The sequence below is a fragment of the Neodiprion pinetum genome, chromosome 5 (assembly GCF_021155775.2).
Source record: "Neodiprion pinetum isolate iyNeoPine1 chromosome 5, iyNeoPine1.2, whole genome shotgun sequence".
In the NCBI taxonomy this organism is placed as follows: domain Eukaryota; kingdom Metazoa; phylum Arthropoda; class Insecta; order Hymenoptera; family Diprionidae; genus Neodiprion; species Neodiprion pinetum.
The window spans coordinates 5,093,211-5,112,807 of record NC_060236.1 but is presented as its reverse complement, the minus strand read 5'-3'; the positions used below and the strand labels follow the sequence as shown (position 1 = coordinate 5,112,807).

Sequence of the window (19,597 nt, the reverse complement as noted above, 5' to 3'; positions counted from 1 at the left end):
GAGATCGAGATAATTGTACTACTTTTTTTTTTTTTTTTCCTTTTATTGTTGCAAACTATGCCAATATATATATCGACGATAGAATGGAGTCGGAACATACGAATAATCTATTTTTATCTTTTTTTTTTACGTTTTTGTTCACAGTTGAGGGTGCAGGCAAAGGATCCACCCTCCCATTATTTGACCAAGTTGAGAACTTACCTGGATCCAAAAGCTTCTCGAAGTCATCGAGTATGTATTCGTATACGATAAATGTTTTTTGTTTTTTGTTCATTTAGTTTGATTTGTTTATTTGATTGAACAATAGTTGTTGTACGCTATGTCCATTAATTTTACGTTGTCGATTCAATCCGTGAACAATTAACGATGGGCGAATAAAAATTATTTAAAAGAATTATAGCTTGATTAACGTAATTTGAGAGAAGATTTTTAGTTTTTGAATTGAAACAAAAAAAAAAAGAAAAGAAAGAAACCTGGAGCTTGTAAGACGGATACTAATCATTACACAGACGTATCGTTTCCTTACGTTCTTTCAGAAGCGAAAAATGGTCGGGGAATCAACGTCGACGCAAGTTCTCAGAGATTTGGAGATCTCGTTAAGAACAAATCACATAGAGTGAGTAGTACAATAATATGACGAATGAAATTACTTGTTATACCTGTAAGAAAATTCTAAGTGAAATTATACCGCCTTTTAATTCATTCTAATGTCACTTTTTCTTATTCCGTACCTACGTGTCTAGATGGGTGAGAGAATTTTTGGACGAAGAAAATCAAGGCCTAGATGCTCTCATCGATTACCTTAGCTTCAGATTACTGATGATGAGGCACGAGCAGCGTTTGATGGAATCCAGAACAGAGTCCGAAGAGAGGTTGCATGGTGGTAAGTGTAATGGTAAAATAAAAAATAATAAAAATACGTGTAAAAACCGCAATTAAACAAGTTTTTAACGAAGAAATCTGTTCGTAACGATTATAAATTCTTTTAGCAGGCATCGGAGACACTTCTACCCTGAATAATGGGTGTCTCAGACCACCTCTTTACGATCTTAAAGATAGCCCAGGAGTTAAACGTCGGACGCGACACGTCGCTCGGTTAAACATGGGAGAAGCGAAGGACGATATACACGTTTGCATACTTTGCATGCGGGCGATTATGAACAACAAGGTTTGTACTTTAACGTTTTGTCGTATAAGTGAGCGAAAAATTTTAATGGCCACAAATTACATGTGCAATTTCTTTTTTCTAATCTACTTTTATCTTCATTTTGCAGTATGGATTTAATATGGTAATTCAACACAAGGAGGCAATAAACTGTATAGCTCTCAGTTTGATACACAAAAGCTTGAGGTACGTACATAACTGTGGAAAAGTTACTCGTAATTAGTTTATGCAGGGGTTCGATTTTTATATTGAAACGATTTTGTATATTTTATATTGCAGAACGAAATCTCTAGTGTTAGAACTTTTGGCAGCGATTTGTCTGGTCAAAGGTGGTCACGAAATAATACTCTCAGCATTCGATAATTTTAAGGAAGTCTGCTCCGAAAGACGAAGATTCAATACACTCATGACTTATTTTACCCAATACGATAACTTTCATATTGAATTCATGGTCGCTTGTATGCAGTTCGTTAACATCGTTGTTCACTCTGTCGAGGATATGAACTTCCGGGTCCATCTTCAGTACGAATTTACAAAGCTCGGTCTTGACGAGTATTTAGAAAAACTTAGGCACACGGAAAGCGAAGATTTGCAGGTCAGCAAACAACTATGAAAATAAATATTCTTCTCATCTTTTAATAAACAAATATTCATAAAGACAAAGTTTTTTTTTTCTTCAGGTTCAAATCTCCGCTTATCTAGACAATGTATTCGACGTAGCTGCACTCATGGAAGATAGCGAAACCAAGACTGCCGCTTTAGAAAAAGTTGCAGAACTAGAGGACAAGCTCGGTCATGTGAGTAATTCTGAATTTTACTTTCGTTAGCGATAATATTGACAACTCTTCCGTCGATTCTTCCACCGATTAATCACACATGGCTTGGATACTAACGATTGCCTTCTTTTTAAAAAAAATTCAGGCTCATGACAGGATGGCAGAATTGGAGCGTGAGTCGCTGGCTAAACTAGCCGATCTAGAGACTGAGCTCGGAGCAACTAAAATAGAGTATTCGGATGCTGTTGAGGCACGTAGAATAGCGGAGGAGGAATTAGCCGCTCTTAGAAGGCAGCGGCAAGATTCTGCTCGACGGCAGAGCGTCCTTGAGAATAAAATTATCGAACTTCAAACGCTGACTGGAACCTTAACCAAAGGGTCGACAAGTAAGTATTGTCAACTTTTCAGCGAATTTGCGTCATTTCTCACATTACTTAGGATATTTCCAGTGATTAATTTTTTCGACATTTTGTTTCCAACTTACTCACAGTTGCTAGTCTTGGTAATGGTTCGACGTCTCCGTCTGTCGATGATGCTTTCACGTCAACCTCGGCTCCGGCATCTTCTCCGCAAGTTTCTGAAATACCGCTGCCTGCCGCTGCGCCTCCGCCACCGCCGCCTCCGCCTTGTCCTCCACCTCCTCCCATGGTTCCCTTTTCTCCTGGAGACCATAAAGCACCACCTCCGGTTCCAGTTCCACCACCTCCTGCAGGCATGATGCCAGCGCCGGATGGAGCAATGACGATCAAGCGCAAGGTGGGCTGTAATTTGTTTTGTTTGCGTTGCAGATTTCGTTTAGTTTAACGAGATCTGGTTATTCATTAGTATTTCTTCTCATTTTACGAACACAGGTGCAAACAAAGTACAAACTTCCAACGCTCAACTGGGTGGCTTTGAAGCCCAACCAAGTTAGAGGTACTATTTTCAACGAGTTGGACGACGATCGGCTCCACAACTGTATAGACTTCTCTGATTTTGAAGAAAGATTTAAAATCGGCATGGGTGGACCGGTTTCGAATGGCAACAGCGAAATCGACGGTCTACAAAGTCAATCGAGCAAGAGATTCAAGAAACCTGAAAATGTATCGTTGCTCGAACACACGAGATTGCGTAATATTGGTAAGCGCTCATTGTGCCAGTGTTGCTAATTTTTTTTTAGTTGATCATTCTCGCAGCAATCGAGAGTAATGGGAGTTAGATTTCTTCAAGTGAATTATATTTTACTTTCAGCAATATCGCGAAGAAAAATGGAAATGCCAGTCGACAAAGTGATCACGGCTGTAAATAGTCTTGATTTAAAAGTGCTTTCCCTTGAGAACGTAGAGCTACTTCAACGGATGGTGCCGACAGATCAAGAGGCAAGTATATTTTTTATTTAAAAATTTTTTTTTTATCGAATCACAAGTCCCGCCGATAATTGCAAAGAGACTAACGAAATAAATTACGTTTCAGATAAAGGCATACCGTGAATATATTTGCGAAAAGAAGAATGTGAACCTCCTAACGGAAGAAGACAAATTCTTGATGCAACTTGGAAAAGTAGAGAGAATATCAACGAAATTGTCAATAATGAACTATATCGGAAATTTCTTTGACAATTTGCATCTAATTACACCGCAAATTCACGCTGTAATATCCGCGTCAAGTTCAGTAAAGAGTTCGAAAAAGTTGAGGGCTGTGTTGGAAATAATTCTTGCCTTTGGAAATTATTTGAACAGTAGTAAACGAGGTCCGGCTTACGGATTCAAACTTCAAAGCTTAGACACTTTATTGGATACTAAATCAACGGATAAACGTATGTGCCTGTTGCACTACATCGTTGCTACGATACGGCTGAAGTTCCCCGAACTGATAAACTTTGAATCTGAATTAATGTACATCGACAAGGCTGCCACGGGTAATTATAAAAGAAAGATCAACTTTCCTTTGATGAAATTGTTTATTTCCCAACTGCTATTAATCAAGGGCTGGTCTGCTTTTAGTATCCATAGAAAACATCACAACCGACGTACACGAGTTGGAAAAAAGTATGGACTTGGTAAGAAAGGAATACGAGCTACGTGGTAAAGAAAAACACAACACGGTATTGCGAGATTTCCTAAGCAATTCCGAGGAAAAATTGCGCAGATTAAAACTCGACGCTCGTACGGCCGGCGAAACGTTTCGCGAGTGTGTAGAATTCTTCGGCGAAAGTCCAAGGCAGGCCGATGCCAACACGTTCTTCTCGCTACTCGTCAGATTCGCGAGAGCATTTAAAGTAAGTAACAATTATTATCATGTTTTCGTTAGTTTTATGTTACCATGATAAATTCATGGGAAATTAATGACTGTTTACAGGCTGCGGATCAAGAAAACGAACAGCGTCGAAGGTTGGAGGCTGCTGCGGCAGAAGCCTTGAATACGTCTGAAGAAGTTTTTAAGAGAAACAAGTTGAATCAAAAGAAACAGCAGGTATGTTCCGCTTCAAATAACAAAATTATAAATGTGAAAAAAACGCTGAATTCATCATACGGTGTATTCATATATTATCTGACCCGTGTATATCTTCTCTCACTGAGAGACAACGCTCTTTGCAAAAGCTTTTGGACTTAACTAAAGCAGTCTATATTTCCTCTCAGCATCAATGCTTTGGTCTTGCGATCTACTGTTACTAACATTTCTCTTACGTACGTATTAATATCGTGCTGCATGTAATAATATTAAATCATACCCAAGCCAAGGCAGGTTTTTAATCATTCCTTTTGATACAACACATAAAATTTTATCATTCTATGTAACGTGCATATCAATTGCAAGCCTTTCACAAACATGCTTCCTCGGGCTGATCATATTAAAGACTAATTAATGATGTATAAATCTAAATTATTGCTATATTTATTGTGAGATCATACACATCGTCATCATCACCGCTTATTATCCCGAAAATTCATTCATTCGCACATTGAAATACATTGAATCGTAATATTTACCATGACGGATATATGAGGTACTAAATTGTCATTAAAAGAAATTGAGTAAAAGTAATGATATTGCAAGTCACAGTTGGATTGAACAAAGGTGATTCTTTACGTAATTGATGAAAGATTACAAGATATACTAGATTGTTGCATGTTGTGAGCTGGCATGAAACACAACTTTCGACAATCATCGATATTTTGTTATTAACGATAATTGTTCTCAACGAAGATGATTGTTACAAGTGTGGTTTTTTTTTTTTTTTCCCTAAGTAGACAGAACTTTCTATTGACCAATTAACATGTACACATTATTTTTTATCATGAACATCTTTTTTTCTTATTTGTTACATATTTATTCGGATTTAAAGTCACCGAAATTTTGCTGTAACTCGAACAAGAGTCTGTTACACCGTCATCTTAATGAACTGGAGCTCAGAACGTAGCAAAGTAGAAAACGATTCACAACATGTAAGTCTGGCCTTGCTCACTCTTCCTCCCTAAGATCACTTTGCCGCCACCTTTTAATACCACACTCATTGCATTTTATTTATTTTTTTCCCTAATCAACAAATATTATTATATACCCTGCTTACAAACTCGTTTCATACATATTATGTTAATTTCAAACATTCGTATGTGCACCATTATTATTGTCGTTGTCATATATTTCTATGGACTTGATTGATGCATCAAAAAAATTTATGTCCTTAATAACTTGCATTAAGAATGGAATTGTTTGACAGCTCTATTACTTATTAGTATTATAACATACGACTGCGTTTATCTACCGTTAAAAGCAAGAAAAAAAAAATCATGTAAATCTTTCCACTGAAATTTTCAGTTGCGAGAATCAATTAGTTCGACTACTTATACGTTACGCTTACTATCAGAATATTAATTACGATTGCAAATAGAGGGGAGCAAAAAGCGTTCTCAACAATTGGTCTGTTCTCTTTAAAGTTCTAAGAAATATACTAAGATCTTCGATTTTAGTATATTAATGGCTACGATATAAACCACATGGATATTATAATGGCATGTAATATTTACGTACGATATTATGGATACGAATGTATATTGCATTGATGTTGCTTGAGAGAGAAAATCTTCATTTCTTGAAATTGCTTTTTTGTTTTTTTTTTTTTTTTTTTTGTGAAATTTCGTACAAACATATTTCACAGTTAGTATATATCATTTCACACAAATTGGAAATATATCTGTGTATCGTTAATTCATCCTGTTACTTATGTATATAATCATTTCTTTTACGTAAAAAATTTCCTTTGGATCATTCGCCGTATCAATTTTGTTGCATCGTACCTATTCCTTTGTTGTGGCAATCCATGTTAATTTGAACCAATATTTTGATGAAAAATGTAAACAGTGGTATACTACTGGCAATTCCCTTCATGTAAAGAAAACTTGTCAAGGTTCCAAAGGTTCAAAAATAATGTTAATTCACACCCGACAGCTGTTGCATACTAAAATTATCGTAAGTTTTCCAGTGAGAATTTTTCATCATGTAAAGTACTGCTGTCACTGAGTATGTATGCATTATTATTTTGTGCAACAGGACGCTGTGATAAATGAACTGAAAAATAAGACGCGACTGGTTCAAGAAAAGAAATTGCTCCAACAAGACGAAGTCTACAATGGAGCACTGGAAGACATTCTGCTTGGTCTTCGCTCGGAACCTTATCGCAGAGCCGATGCCGTTCGACGTAGTCAACGACGACGGATCGACAATCACCGATTGTCCCGTACTGCTGAGGAATTGGAACTGTAATTAGGCAATTGTATGGAAAAAAATATTCCTCTTGATAGTTTCATTACTTTTTCGATTTTTTTTTTTACGTCAAAACATTTACAGTGACATATTTATTTTTATTTTTCATCAGGGCTATACGAATAGCTAGAAATAATGACAAGGTTGAATTTAGTTGATTTCTGTTAATAAGCGGTAGTGAATATTATTGCCTAATTTTTCTTTTCTTCTTTTTTCTTCCTTCAATCATTGTAAATAGTTCATGATGTTATTACCTATTCTCTAATTTCGTATTATTTATTTCCACAGTGCGAACGCCACTACTCGATGTAGGCATAGTCTTATATCTTTAATACGTCTCGCATGTTGCACATTACTTCGATTTAATTTTTACTGTGATGAAAGTTAGAGAAGTTTTTTTTTTTTATTATCGATTCATATTTTCGTACCAATTCCGTTACGAAAAAAAAGTATTTGTCATTTCCATTTGAAAACATTGTAGTTTTGGTTCTGTTAAAAGAATCAGTTCATTAATTAAGATTATAAAGAACGACCAGGAATCAAATTATTAATGTAATTATTTGGTCTTCAAACAAAGACTGACCATATGCACAAGTTAAATATATTTCGGTGCTATTATAAGTATTAGAGAAAAAAGAAAAAAAAGTTTATAAAAATTTTCGGTATAAACTTATATATATTGATATAGTTTTTCAATCATTATTATAATGAACACTTGACATACGTGTCAAATTTCTCGACCCGTGAATTATAATCTTTCCGTCGATGGCTTTTATCTAGTACAAATAATACAAGTCCAACGAAAATTTATTTACTATGGTACAATCTTGTAGTAGCAAAATAATACAGACCGTATGGATGTTTAGGTATTCCGTCACAAGATAAAAATGTTCGCGAAACTTCTCCAAATATCAAATATGTAATGGTTTTTCCTTCATTTTTTCTCGTGCTCGCTCTCTTTGTCTCTCTCTCTTTTACCTTTGTATTATACCAATTGATAATATTCTTCACAAATACAGTCAGCATAGATAATTTATCAAGATATATGTAAATGTAGTCGATACCTAATAACTTGTTTTCATGACATGCCGCTCACCCGTTTCACCTTCATTCGTACCGAACCGCTGTGACATTCCACGAATATCGTTAATAATAGAAGTCTGCAAGCGAATTTCAATTTCAAAATCCTTATCTTATAGAATCATCCTCGATGAATGACAAATCTATATTTGCATTAGAATCTCTCTGAAAGCTGAATTTTTTCTTTTTTTTGCACAACGGCACAAATTTTTCAACAATTTTTTTATTTTTTTTTTTACTCTGCAATTATACATCATGAATACATAATTAATTTTTGCAGTCATTTTCACTATCTATGGTAAATTTATTCTATTTTCTTAATCCTATTGAAATGTTACCATGACAATATATCGCCATTACTACACTGTCACACCTTTAAACAGCACAAAGTTGAGTCGATAATAGACACTATTGTATATAAGAGGAAAAATTAATCGATGCATCATCATTTTATTTTCAATTTTTCTGCGTATACTAGAAACTAAGTATTCGGGGTGGAGAAAAAAAAACTACTAGTATCCGAAAAATATTTGCAGTTTTATATGCTGGTGAAAAGTTTGTTTATAATTGGGGTTTTTTTTTCCGGGATTGTAGGTTTCCCAAATTGAAAATACTTTTTTTTTTTTCAAATTGTTTTTCTTGTTCATCCTATACCAGTGTCGAAAGAAGTGCAAGTGTTTTGTTGTTCTTATATTCTATCAAAAATAATTTTTGCGAACTGAGTTACGGTGTGATTGATATTAAAGCGATTGAAATGCAATGGAATAAAAACTATTCATTGCGTATATGGAATTACAGAAATCCAGTTGAAGAAAAGATTTGTAAAAAATGTTCAAGTTTGATTTGATTTGTAAAGTGACTCATATTTTACTAGTTTTAATAAAATCTTATTGTTATTATAAATATGTGGAAAAAAAAACAAAGGTACTTTGATACGATATAGTGAATAATTACTCACGATCAAACTGAATACATGAATGGGACTCAAATGATATTACGTGTGCCCTTACAAGTAACTGATATTGTGATGCTATTCATTATTTTATATTCAATGCTTGTAAACGACTTGTATTTATCAAAAAAAAAAAAAAAAAAAATTAAGCTATCTATAACCTGGGTAATATTTTGTAATGCATGTACTTTTCGTACGCAATAGATTGAGTAAAATTTTAGTATTACGGTTTATTTTAAATACACAGTCTAATAACGTGATAATGACATCTCTTTGCTTCAGATATTATCCAATCAGTACTTGATGCCATAACAAATGCATCTACAAATAAATATAAGCAAAACCGTCAATTAATACTTTTATATTTGAATAATATTTTTCAATTTTTAATACTTTCGACGGAATAGTTCGTGCTCGCTGCAAATAGTTATGTATAATCGTCGTTATTCTATTTCTTTACGGTAAGAAGTAAACAACTTTTCGAGATCAAAGCATAATTCTTGCATTGGCTAATAGAAAAGGAAAATCGTAATTTTTCGTCAACACAACTGATCTGTAATATCATACGTTATTCGTATCATACATATATATTAGACTTTTAAAATAGAAATATTATTTTTACTTTTATATTTTTGATTACACTTAAAAATTGAGAAACTCATTATGTAAATATTGTTGTACCATACACATGAAAATAATATTAAACAGTTATACAACTATAAAATAATATAAAAAAAACATACCTATAGGATTAATGTATAGAAATAATTTACCAATGTGATGTTTAGATAAACTATTATTACGTATACATGTATAAAAGAAGCAAAAAAGTATACATATATTACTTAGTAATATTGATTATTACAACAACCTCACAATGGATGATAATATACACAATTTGTAATTTACCATAAAAATGTTGAAAGAAGTTTTTACTTATTTTTTTGCATACATGTAAATATAATATTCATTTTACTTAAGTTATAAATATTATTATCTTATCGACGGTTTTGTTCGTCTGATTTCCCGTCTTATGTAACAGGATGACGAAAATTCGAGCTAATATCAAATTCCATGCCACGCCCACCAACATTTCTTGGCAACTTCATGTTCTTCCGACCTGTCGCCAGCCTGTATGAGCACAGCCATAATTATTCAGTTTACCTTTATGCGCAAACCGTCAACTTGGCGTCGAGTCTAATTGCTTTAAATGACGTGATATTAATAATATCACTAATCACTATTTGTCAACAGAACCTGATGTACCTGAGTTGCAACTATGAGAAAACAATTTAAATGGTTGATCATCACGTGGTGACAAGTCGTAAGTGGGAAGATATATTAGCCTTGTAACATTCTAAACTGCAGAGTGGTATTCCCGTTTTTGAACAGGAGTATTTCTTCGGATTTTTGCAGCTGTTTACACCGCAAAGAATAACCGACGTTGGTTGTTCTCTAAAATAAAAAAAAAAAAACAATAACTTATGAATTATCATAGTTCGCAGGTATGATTGTGTGTGGCTATGAACATTTCACTGCATTATTGTAAAGGGAATTTGCCTCAAGATTCAGTCCAACTCTCAAAAACTCAACCCTGACCCAAGACCAATTACAGGTAAAATGAAAATAATCTGCAATCGCATCGATTACGCCTGATTGAAACGAAAGTCAAATTCTTAATAAGCAATCCAAATTAGATACGGATAGATTATTTCCAGTGGCAGCAAAGGGGTATGTGTTTGTTGTATAATATTACAGATAGATAGCAGGTGTAAAATAAAATAAAAATTGATTATTTTCTAGTCAAACAGCTCAATATCCTTGATGTAGAAATTCATTTTACTCACTGTCGGGTCGAAGGCAAAGGGAACTCTTCCCCGGGGGGTAAAGAGATTGAGCTTCCCTCAAGCGTTATACGATAGCTCACTAGTGGAACTTGTCTTCTTGAAGGCTTTCCCTTTCCCAATATTTTCGAAGCTTTAGATTCTTGTTTCTTCAGTAATCTTTCCATAGTTTTTTTCTGTAAATATGTGCCAAAATAATTCAGTGTCAACTCAGTTTATCTATTTGATTTCACACAGTCTGCTAATATATGCTTTAAGTGTAATTCCTGTTTCTGATACACTTTTTAATCAAATTTCCAGATCTGTTGCATTACTAAAATTTAGTTTACCTTGTCTTTCTCACGTTTTTCATCGGCCAGTTGTTTTCTCTTTTGCGATTTAAGAGCAGCTTTCTGAATTGCTTCAGCAGTCATTACTTTTTCTTTGTAGCCAGATGGCAGAGACATCAATTGTTCAACGCTAGAGCTGGGCTCTGTGTCGGTCTTTCTTTCAAACATAGCTCGCTGCCGAGCTGTCATTAATTTTGGATCCTTAGGTTTGATTTTTTTCAATTCATCGTCAACCTGAAGAGTGAAAATTGTTCACAGAATTAATCATTATTATTATATCGTTATGTGTTAGAGACATTGTATTATGGAAAATAACTGACTTCCTCAAGTTTTCCAGATTCAATGGCATCGAGCCAACGTTCCTCTTCGCTACTGGTGCCACTTTCTTTTCCCTTGTTACCTTTAGATACCTTTTTCTTCGAGGCTGCTTTAGGCGAGGTTGAAGTGCTTGGTCCAGGCACTGCCACGATTGGTGGCTTGACTGTCTTATCTCGGATCTTGTCGACAGAACTGTAATTTACCAATTTATAAATAAAAATTGTCCTCTACTTCATATTTTTACATAGGTGAATCAAAGAGTTTTTTTATATTCTTTGGATATTAAAGGAGGATTCTGCTGTTGAAAATGGTTTCTTTTTACAATTTTTTTTTTCTTTTGGTATGGTGCAATAAATTTTTCTTGAAACCATGCAGCAATTAATTTGCAAATATTTAGCTGTAAGGGGAAAAAATGGTATTGTCAAAGTTCATATTATTAAGTTTGAAATATTTATCACTATGAACATTTTTTCTCCCTCCTTTTTCACTTTGAGCCTGATGGCTTTTTTCCTGTCTGCATCTTGTGCAGCAGCATTCATTAGTTCATCGATATCTTCTTGTGCCAATTTTCGTTTCTTGTGCTTTCTATGTTTATGCTTCTTGTGCTTCTTCTGAGGCAATACATCGCTGGTATCTAAATGATTAGAGAAAAAATTTCAGTTGGATTATATTTTTAGCAAATATAAAATACGAGAAGTATCAAGTAAAAAATAAGGTAGGAGTTTCTAAAAACTAAATATATTGAAGTTCTGGGGCCTATTTTAACGCATTAAAAATTTCTTATTGCGAGCTTGTGACCGAAATATAACCTCTAATCCAAAAACAAGGTTACAAAAGTGACTCTGTACAAACCAATATTGATTTCCTCGTCTGTACTCATCTCCTTGGGTTTTCCCATCGTTAGATGTGTTTCAACGTCGTCACGTTACACGAATGGCATTAGAAATCCTTTCCACAAAAAATCATGCCACACGCTTTGACAAGTTTGACAGAATGTGATTAAAAACAAATGACCGGTCGGTAACTACAAACGCAGCTCACGTGGTAGTAAATGGTAAATGGTATTGGATCTGAAACACTGATCCAAAATCAGGAGAATACGCCAGTCAAGTAGCAACTAAATAACAGGTACAAAATTTAAGTAAGTATCACTAAATACGTTGAAGAAATAACTCAATTCCTATATAAATAATATATTTTATGTTTCCAGACGAACGAGTGGTTTTATGATTCGATTATGTCCAATGAACTGAGTAAATAATTTGAGGAAACTAGTATATACGTATGTACAGTTGACGGCGGGATTCAGTTCTTTCTTCCGGCAAACATCTGTCGCGGTGAGTGAAACTCGGTGTCAGGTTGTAAAGAATCTATCGTTATCAAGTCAATCCCACTGTCTTGGTAGTCAAATTGTGCAGAAAATCATTGCCTGATAATTAATTGGTTTATCAAGTGTGTAATATCGGTACTTCGTTTATTATACTCATTCTATTTCCACATCTGTTTCAGGCACTCACGTCGTGTCACACATAACCAAACTTAAAATGGTAAGTGATTTGTTTTCATTGATAAGCTCGACTAAAATTATCGTGATTCAAGAGTGGAATGCTTCCTAAAGGCATTCGAATATTCTGATTGTTTCCACAGAATTGAAAACAAGACTTTTATACATTTCAGTGATACAAGTATCTTGGATATAACCTCAAAATCGATTTTACTATAGTATCTTTTTCTCTTCTTTTACAGCCACGTGAAATCAAAGAAATTAAGGACTTCCTTCTCAAAGCCAGGAGGAAGGATGCCAAGTGTGAGTTACAATTAATTATATACCACAAAATTTGATATTTCATCAAGTTTCTAGACTCTGTTTACATGGGTGTGTATACATAACCATGCAGTCAGAATATAGGTGCCAAATCGGCCCTACTTTTGCTGGTAGTGAATAATGATACCGTGTCATATTACCTAATCACAGAGTAATTTGCTGGTACTTATATATAAATTTTTTTCATGTAGCCGTTAAAATAAAGAAGAATGCCGAAAACGTCAAATTCAAGGTACGCTGCTCAAGATTTCTCTACACTCTTGTCATCACCGACAAAGAGAAGGCAGAGAAACTAAAACAATCGCTACCGCCTGGTAAGTAATTTAGGTAATATTATATTATGTCCGTGTTAATTCTGTTCTAGGCACACTTTGAGCATATTTTCTTAAATGTAGATTTTACTCACATCAATGATCCTGTCGTGTGAACTGATTTTATTCTTTTATGGAATCTAAATAACTAAATTCAATTATTACATTTAAAGTTTATTGAAAATCTCAAGTCCTACACTTGTGTCAGTATCAAAACAATTACGATTCAGCAATGTCATTAACAAAGAATTATTTTTGTTTTTACAGGTCTTCAGGTTAAAGAAGTCAAGTAAACCACATATACTTGTAAACGTGAAATAAAAATTCTGTATAAAAGTTACACACCGCTAGTACACGTGATTCATTTCTAACATTTTTCCTGCTCAGTTCTGAAAATTTCTTACCCAATTTGTTCCATGAAACTAAACAATACGTGTAGTACACTTAATTATCACGTTCTTACTTTCAATTAATTACAACATGTGAAACCAGTGATAAAATAGCTTTCTGAACAATCTTACGTCTTATGCCAAATTAAATAGCGCAGCGGGTTCACCAAATCATTGCCTCCACCTTTGATGTGTCTAGTATCAATTAGTATTTGCATGATGGTCGTGGATTTTAGTGCATTTTTGGCACGGCTGACCCAAAAACTGTTTCCTCCTCTCGAACATCGACGAATTGAGCTGTTTTTTCTCGTAAGAAGCCGCCTGCATTAGTTCCAACTCATCGTAGGTGTCTTTGCAGACATTATCGCTGCTACACGAAGGTCGTTGATCGCTAGGATAGCCTCGGCAGCAGTGATGCCTGATTTGACACTGTTGTTCGTCGTGTTGAATTCCCCTCTTCAAGTGTCGTCCCAACAAGCAATACTTCCGTTGACAGGGTCGAGCCTGCTGCTTCATCTGTTGCGAGAACAGCATTCCCAGCTCGTCATAGCTTTCACTCAGCTCCGAGTCGTCCGTTGATTCTCGGTGCAAGGGAGCTGGTGCATCGCCTTCGCAGGCGTTGCTTTTACCCTGCGTATCGTGTTGTTCAATCTGCTTCTGGGACTCGACAACGTGTTTCTGATCGGAATTCGCTTCGGAACCAGAATCACTCCGACAACTAGCGCTGTTACTGGTTTCCTGGTTGCAGACTTGCGGCGAAGTGTTGACCTGGACGTCTTTCAACGATTCGCAATGCTCGTCCAAACTTTCGCGACACTGGAACTCCGCCTGTTGAGCATGGCAATCCGATTCCTTGGCGATTAGGAAGGACACTTGGGACGGCGTCAGGTGCACGGAATCTATTTCCGAATTTGTTAGCGATTCCATCAGCTCTCGTTCCGAGTTTGTTAATTGAACATTGGAGATACCCTTGGAGTGTATTTTATCTTTTATCATTTCCAGTCTCGTCATCCTTTGGTGTTGGTCATTTACCGAGTCGTCGTAGGGCAGAAGATCTGCTTGGGATGCGCATATCGTCATCGTCGTGATTTCTGAGGACGTCAGACAGCTCGGTAGGGTTTGTTCGGGTTTGGTCAAATCGGTCTGACAATCGGCGTCGATTTTATCTTTCGATAATACCAAATCCAATTCATCGGTTGCAGCTTCACGGTGTCGTAGTCTATCCGACTTTTCAGCGGTCAGTGATGACTTGTTCGTTGAGTCCATGTTCAGCATCTGCATTTCCGACGGTGATAACGACAGGATGAGACACCTCTCGCTTTCCGTCATCATCACCGTGTTGAAATCTCGAATTTTCCCCTGGAGCTTCTCGATATTTTTTTGCCTCTGGATAAGCTCCTTATCGCAATCGGTCGAGAGGATGAAATTCTTCTCGGAAATTGATATGTGAAGTTTATCCTGCTCCCGTGGGGTCAAACTTGCCAACAATTTGTATTCCGAGGAACTCAATCTTGGGCTACATTCCTTCCATGGTAGCTTTGATAACTTTGTTTGCAGCGTGATTATCCGCATATTCCGATGCTGCGAGGGCGAGGGCCACATCACTTGCCTCTCGCAATCGGAGGCTGTGTAAAACCTTACGTGGTCTTCAGTCAAACCCAGTTGAGCCAGCTCAAACGGAGTTAAGCTGAGAAAAAAGCTTCGCTCGGTCTTCGACAAATCCAAACGTGAAATGTCGCAGTTCACTTGAGTAAGCTTTTTTTCGATCTCTTTTATCCGTCGATTTCTTTCGCGGGGCACCAGCCGTTGCTGTAACAAATTTCTTTGGGATTTTGATGCCACGAAGAATTTGTATTCCGAATCAGTTATCCCTAGTTTTTTCTTTTCCTTGTCATCGATCTCTTTCAAGAATTTCTTCTCCCCGCAATCAAGCTCCAAATACTTTCTATCCTCGTGAGAAATCTCCTCGAACCTTGACGTCATTTGCTTCATTATAACCTGCCGCTTTTCCAACGGATCGCTAACCATAAGCTCCAAATCCCTGTCCGTAACCGGAAGTAATAGTCTCTCCGACGGGGATAACTTCCTTATCAATTTCCTCTGTGCTTCATTTAATGTTATATTTCTGTGATTGTCCGGTCCAATTTTCTCCAGCCTCTTTCTAAGATCGATCAGGAATTCCCGACGACCCTCGTAAGCCAGAAGTTTTCTCTTTTCACGATCAGAGGCTACCAGAAACTTGAAGTCCGAATCTGTCGTAGGAAGTAGATCTTTTTCAGCGTCGGTCAGAGACTTCAGAAGGTGTTGCTCCTTCCTACTCAAATGAATTATCTTCCTTTGAGTGGGACAAGTTTTCTGCAAAAACGAGTTGGGATGTAGCTCCTTGGTGGCTGAATTACAATGAAATCTATATGACTTGACCGAATAATTCGAACTCACTTGCAATCGTGCCATCAGCTGCCGAAATTCGCGGTGTCGTTGGTCTCTGGAATGATCGTTGTGTGTTTCAAATTTCTTTTTCAAATATTCGATCGGCGAAATCTGTCTCAAACCTAAGCCACATCTAAAAGAATTCCAGAAGGAACGATCGGGGTCAGCGAGTGCGGTGAAACAGGATCGGGAACCTCCTCCGCATTGTCGGTCCTGTCGTAGCCAGGATTCTTCGTCAAACTCTTGCCTGAAGCGACGAATGAGTCCGTGGATTGACTTAGAAAAATGAGCGGCAATCGATAGGCTGATGCAATCGAGTGGAAATTTTCTCAAACTACATTACTCGATCGTTAAATCGTGTGGGCTCCAGGATTGTGTACCGGAAATTAGTAAAATGTCCGCCTCGCATTCTCGCGTACAAGAACTTATAGCAACAAAGGCAAAGTGTGGTCATCGATATGACCATAACGATCGTAATCATCAGCTTCTGGAAAACGGTTTGTGGTGGAATACCATCTGAACCAGTTTCATCCAAGGCTGGTCTCGCAGGTTCGACTCTAATGGAGTTTTCATCGTCCTTGCGAAGTACTCTGAGAAACAAATTATCACCCCTTAATAACAACTGCAGAAAATTGGACTAGCAAATATCAGAAGAACAGTTTTTTTTTATACATGAACGTACGCCGTGCTTCCTCGCATGTAATTCTCCGCCCTAGTCAACTGACTCTGGTGAATAAACTGGTTGCGTCCAAGCCAGTAGGCCAAATCATTCCTACCGATTTCCTTCAGCGCTAACTCAACGCGGTGATGAGCCTTCTCGGATAGGTTTTGAGGGTTTTCAAGCCAAGATATTAATAAACGTTCGCAATCGAATTTTCTCCGAAATCTTGAGCTCCGAGAAGAATCGGCACGTCGCTGAGGATACGGCAGAAGAAGGTAGTCAGATGATGTTATCCAGTGAAATCCGCATGGCTAATTAGTGACTATAGACATACAATATGGTTTTCAATGACCCGCTGCTTTTTCCCTTGTAGCAATTTGTAAAATAGTACACATTCATCTGGTCCAAGGTTACTTGACACGTACTCCAATTCCGGTGCTAATTGGATTTGATACGCTGCTGAGGTTACCTTATGCGTGAAAAATCGCTGGTCAGTACGTTTGGTGCAGAAGTTAATGGCCTGTACAGATTACCTGAAGCCAGATGATGATGACACTCCAGCTACGGTAATGCATCCTTAATTTTTTCGGAAATCCGTATCATTTTCTACAGTAAAACCATCGAATAAAAAAAGGATGAAAGACATTGAGCATAAGCCGTGTTACATACATGATCAAAACAATTGATGTGTCTGTTCATACTCGGAAAAGATAAATAATGGGTTCTTTGAACGAATACAAAGAAACTTCGTTCAGGTTAAACGGTGTAATGAAGTCAACCGATCATTTCCCCGCACAAGCGTTTATTTCAGTGTACTTGAAGCGAAACTATGCGGATTTTAGACCCACCTCAGACCATCAGAATCGTGCCTTGATGGATTGCGAATAAGAGGTAGACGAGAGTACCAAAATATGGGCCTCGAGAAATAAAAAAGTCCTGTTGAGAAGTGAACATTGGGCGACAAATACGTAAGAAGTTATTCAAACTGAATTTCGAAAATAAGTTTCCACTTAAAAGAGGCATTGGGGATTTCTGCCGCTACATAAATTCGCCACAGAGAATAGTTTGGGTCATGAAATGAATTGGTGTAAGAACCTTTTCCCACTGACAAAGACGCCGGTGTTTGGGAGGACAAACATCTGAGAGAACACGACGAGAATAAGTAAGAATTTGACATTTTTTGGATGTATTTATTTGTTTGGATGTATGTAATTGACCTTTCTTTTTAGCCGATTTTAGAGGAAATTTTTTTTCTTCAACCTCTCTTGACTAATTGGACCTCGAGGGGTTCGAAAAGGGTACTTAAACGGACGAACGACTGACAGCTGAGAATATGGGGAGAAATATTTGCTGGCCAATCTATCACTTTTGTTCTGCTGCTCGCAGCGACTATAAACTGTAAGCGATTATTTCCTCACGTAAAATTATGTAGATCTAGCGTTTCAATGAATTTATTTTTTCGGCACACGCATGAAAGAATAGCTTTGTGTCGTCTGTTTCCGATCGGTAAAGTATAAACACTATACATAGTAAATACCAAAAATACGGGAGAAAGTGATTAATCCGTAATTTTTTGTGCAGTTTTCAAAGTATACATTCATCTTCGGTCTCGGTTATATTGGCAAAGATACCTGAATTTAGATTTTTTGACGTCTTCTTGCCAAAAGCGGAAAAAATAATGTAATATCCATAAACTAAACATGTCTTGAATGATGTTTTAAATCCGTATTACGAGACGTCGGCTCCGCTTTGGCTCGGTCAAAACGCTGGGCTTAGGCGCGTGCCTCGGCAAAGTAAAATTCATCATTTGTGAAAAACTGCAAATTTTCGAATGAAAAAATACAATGGAATTAGGCGTGATTGTTCTGTATTTTAAGCGCTGAAAGATGTTCATCTCAAAATCGATTTGAATACCGTTTTGTAGACTGATTGGATCTCGAGGAGGAGTGCCAGAAAGTGCTCTAGAAAAAGCAAACGTCCAACAGTTGAGGAAGTATAAAGAAAATGCGTTGAAAATTGGTTTTTACTCATTTTAATTGATGTTACATGAGATGAAGACAATACAATAACATACATAATACATCACGACATGTCAAAAGTGTGTTGCACCTGTTCACATGACATAACTTATGCTCTACATTAAGATTATAATAATAACTACGTAATATGATGTTATTCTTATCCTGCCTAACATAAGACATTAGAGACTACACCTATTTCCTCACATAATAATTAGAATTGTTGTGTCATATTCAAACATGTTTTGCTTATGTCTTTGTCGTTTACTCTAATTGTATTTGTTAACTTATGATAACTACACACTCTAACTCAAACACTTGTACTAAAATTGGAGAAAAATATATAAACCTAAACCTTAATGATTGTGTGATTTTTCTTCCCCACCTTTTCAAGAACCAGTCAGAGATATTATAAGGTTCGGTCGTAACTTTTGATACGCTGCTTCCAGAGCAAAATACTTATTATTGAGCGATTCTAGGGTTCTGATCAAACCAGAAAAATTGCTAAAGAAACATATACAACAGCGAAGGTCCAACTGCTCGTGACGTAATGAAAAATATCCGCATTTTTCGACGTAAAAATTCCTGTCACGCTGCTCGCAGCGTAATGAGACTACGCCCAATCAATATCTCTCGCAGAATCACGTCGGAATAGTGCCAGAAAGAATTTATTCCAGCACTTTTGGAAATCGCGAAAATTTCCGCGCAAAATACAAAGGGGTTAACCTTCCTTTTTTTTTGACCGAAAAATTTTTC

The 19,597-nt window shown here is 36.5% G+C and overlaps 3 protein-coding genes and 1 long non-coding RNA gene across 8 annotated transcripts in view; 3 read left to right on the top strand and 1 right to left on the bottom strand.

Moving 5' to 3' along the window:
- Frl (formin-like protein) overlaps window positions 1-12,155 on the top strand; it is a 45,287-nt gene extending 33,132 nt beyond the window's left edge. Inside the window, exons 3-18 of one of the 3 annotated variants that reach the window (XM_046625812.2) lie at window positions 145-231; window positions 537-616; window positions 744-883; window positions 990-1,168; window positions 1,275-1,351; window positions 1,445-1,760; window positions 1,846-1,962; window positions 2,087-2,327; window positions 2,432-2,697; window positions 2,793-3,060; window positions 3,172-3,299; window positions 3,394-3,838; window positions 3,924-4,198; window positions 4,279-4,392; window positions 6,472-10,331; window positions 12,112-12,155. In XM_046625812.2, the coding sequence (XP_046481768.1) occupies window positions 145-231; window positions 537-616; window positions 744-883; window positions 990-1,168; window positions 1,275-1,351; window positions 1,445-1,760; window positions 1,846-1,962; window positions 2,087-2,327; window positions 2,432-2,697; window positions 2,793-3,060; window positions 3,172-3,299; window positions 3,394-3,838; window positions 3,924-4,198; window positions 4,279-4,392; window positions 6,472-6,684 (2,946 nt within the window). In that variant the 3' untranslated portion in view covers window positions 6,685-10,331; window positions 12,112-12,155. Of the gene's footprint in view, window positions 1-144; window positions 232-509; window positions 617-743; window positions 884-989; window positions 1,169-1,274; window positions 1,352-1,444; window positions 1,761-1,845; window positions 1,963-2,086; window positions 2,328-2,431; window positions 2,698-2,792; window positions 3,061-3,171; window positions 3,300-3,393; window positions 3,839-3,923; window positions 4,199-4,278; window positions 4,393-5,266; window positions 5,367-6,471; window positions 10,332-12,111 lie in introns of those variants that run through there. The other 2 variants (XM_046625810.2, XM_046625813.2) reach the window with 2 other exon arrangements.
- Window positions 8,488-12,261, bottom strand: LOC124218901 (INO80 complex subunit B). Of its 2 annotated transcripts, XM_046625815.2 has the most exons (7): window positions 12,060-12,261; window positions 11,673-11,841; window positions 11,210-11,399; window positions 10,890-11,123; window positions 10,564-10,736; window positions 9,983-10,171; window positions 8,488-9,847 (listed from the first exon to the last, which is right to left on the bottom strand). In XM_046625815.2, exons 1-6 carry the CDS (start codon window positions 12,103-12,105, stop codon window positions 10,024-10,026), a joined length of 960 nt encoding a protein of 319 aa, XP_046481771.1. In that variant the 5' UTR covers window positions 12,106-12,261; the 3' UTR covers window positions 8,488-9,847; window positions 9,983-10,023. The 2 variants fall into 2 exon arrangements, with proteins under 2 accessions (XP_046481771.1, XP_046481770.1); XM_046625814.2 differs by having other exon boundaries at window positions 8,488-10,171.
- A 172-nt stretch (window positions 12,262-12,433) lies between these two features.
- On the top strand, window positions 12,434-13,683 carry RpL38 (ribosomal protein L38). Its single transcript, XM_046625816.2, has 5 exons — window positions 12,434-12,544; window positions 12,717-12,754; window positions 12,954-13,014; window positions 13,224-13,346; window positions 13,611-13,683. The coding sequence occupies exons 2-5, from the start codon at window positions 12,752-12,754 to the stop codon at window positions 13,634-13,636; spliced, it is 213 nt and encodes a 70-aa protein (XP_046481772.1). The 5' UTR covers window positions 12,434-12,544; window positions 12,717-12,751; the 3' UTR covers window positions 13,637-13,683.
- Window positions 13,684-15,184: 1,501 nt separating this feature from the next.
- On the top strand, window positions 15,185-19,170 carry LOC124218904 (uncharacterized). Of its 2 annotated transcripts, XR_011177144.1 has the most exons (4): window positions 15,185-17,389; window positions 17,666-17,791; window positions 18,053-18,221; window positions 18,748-19,170. It is a non-coding gene; the product is annotated as an uncharacterized lncRNA (long non-coding RNA). The 2 variants fall into 2 exon arrangements; XR_006883234.2 differs by lacking the exon at window positions 15,185-17,389 and having other exon boundaries at window positions 17,396-17,791.
- Window positions 19,171-19,597: the final 427 nt, after the last annotated feature.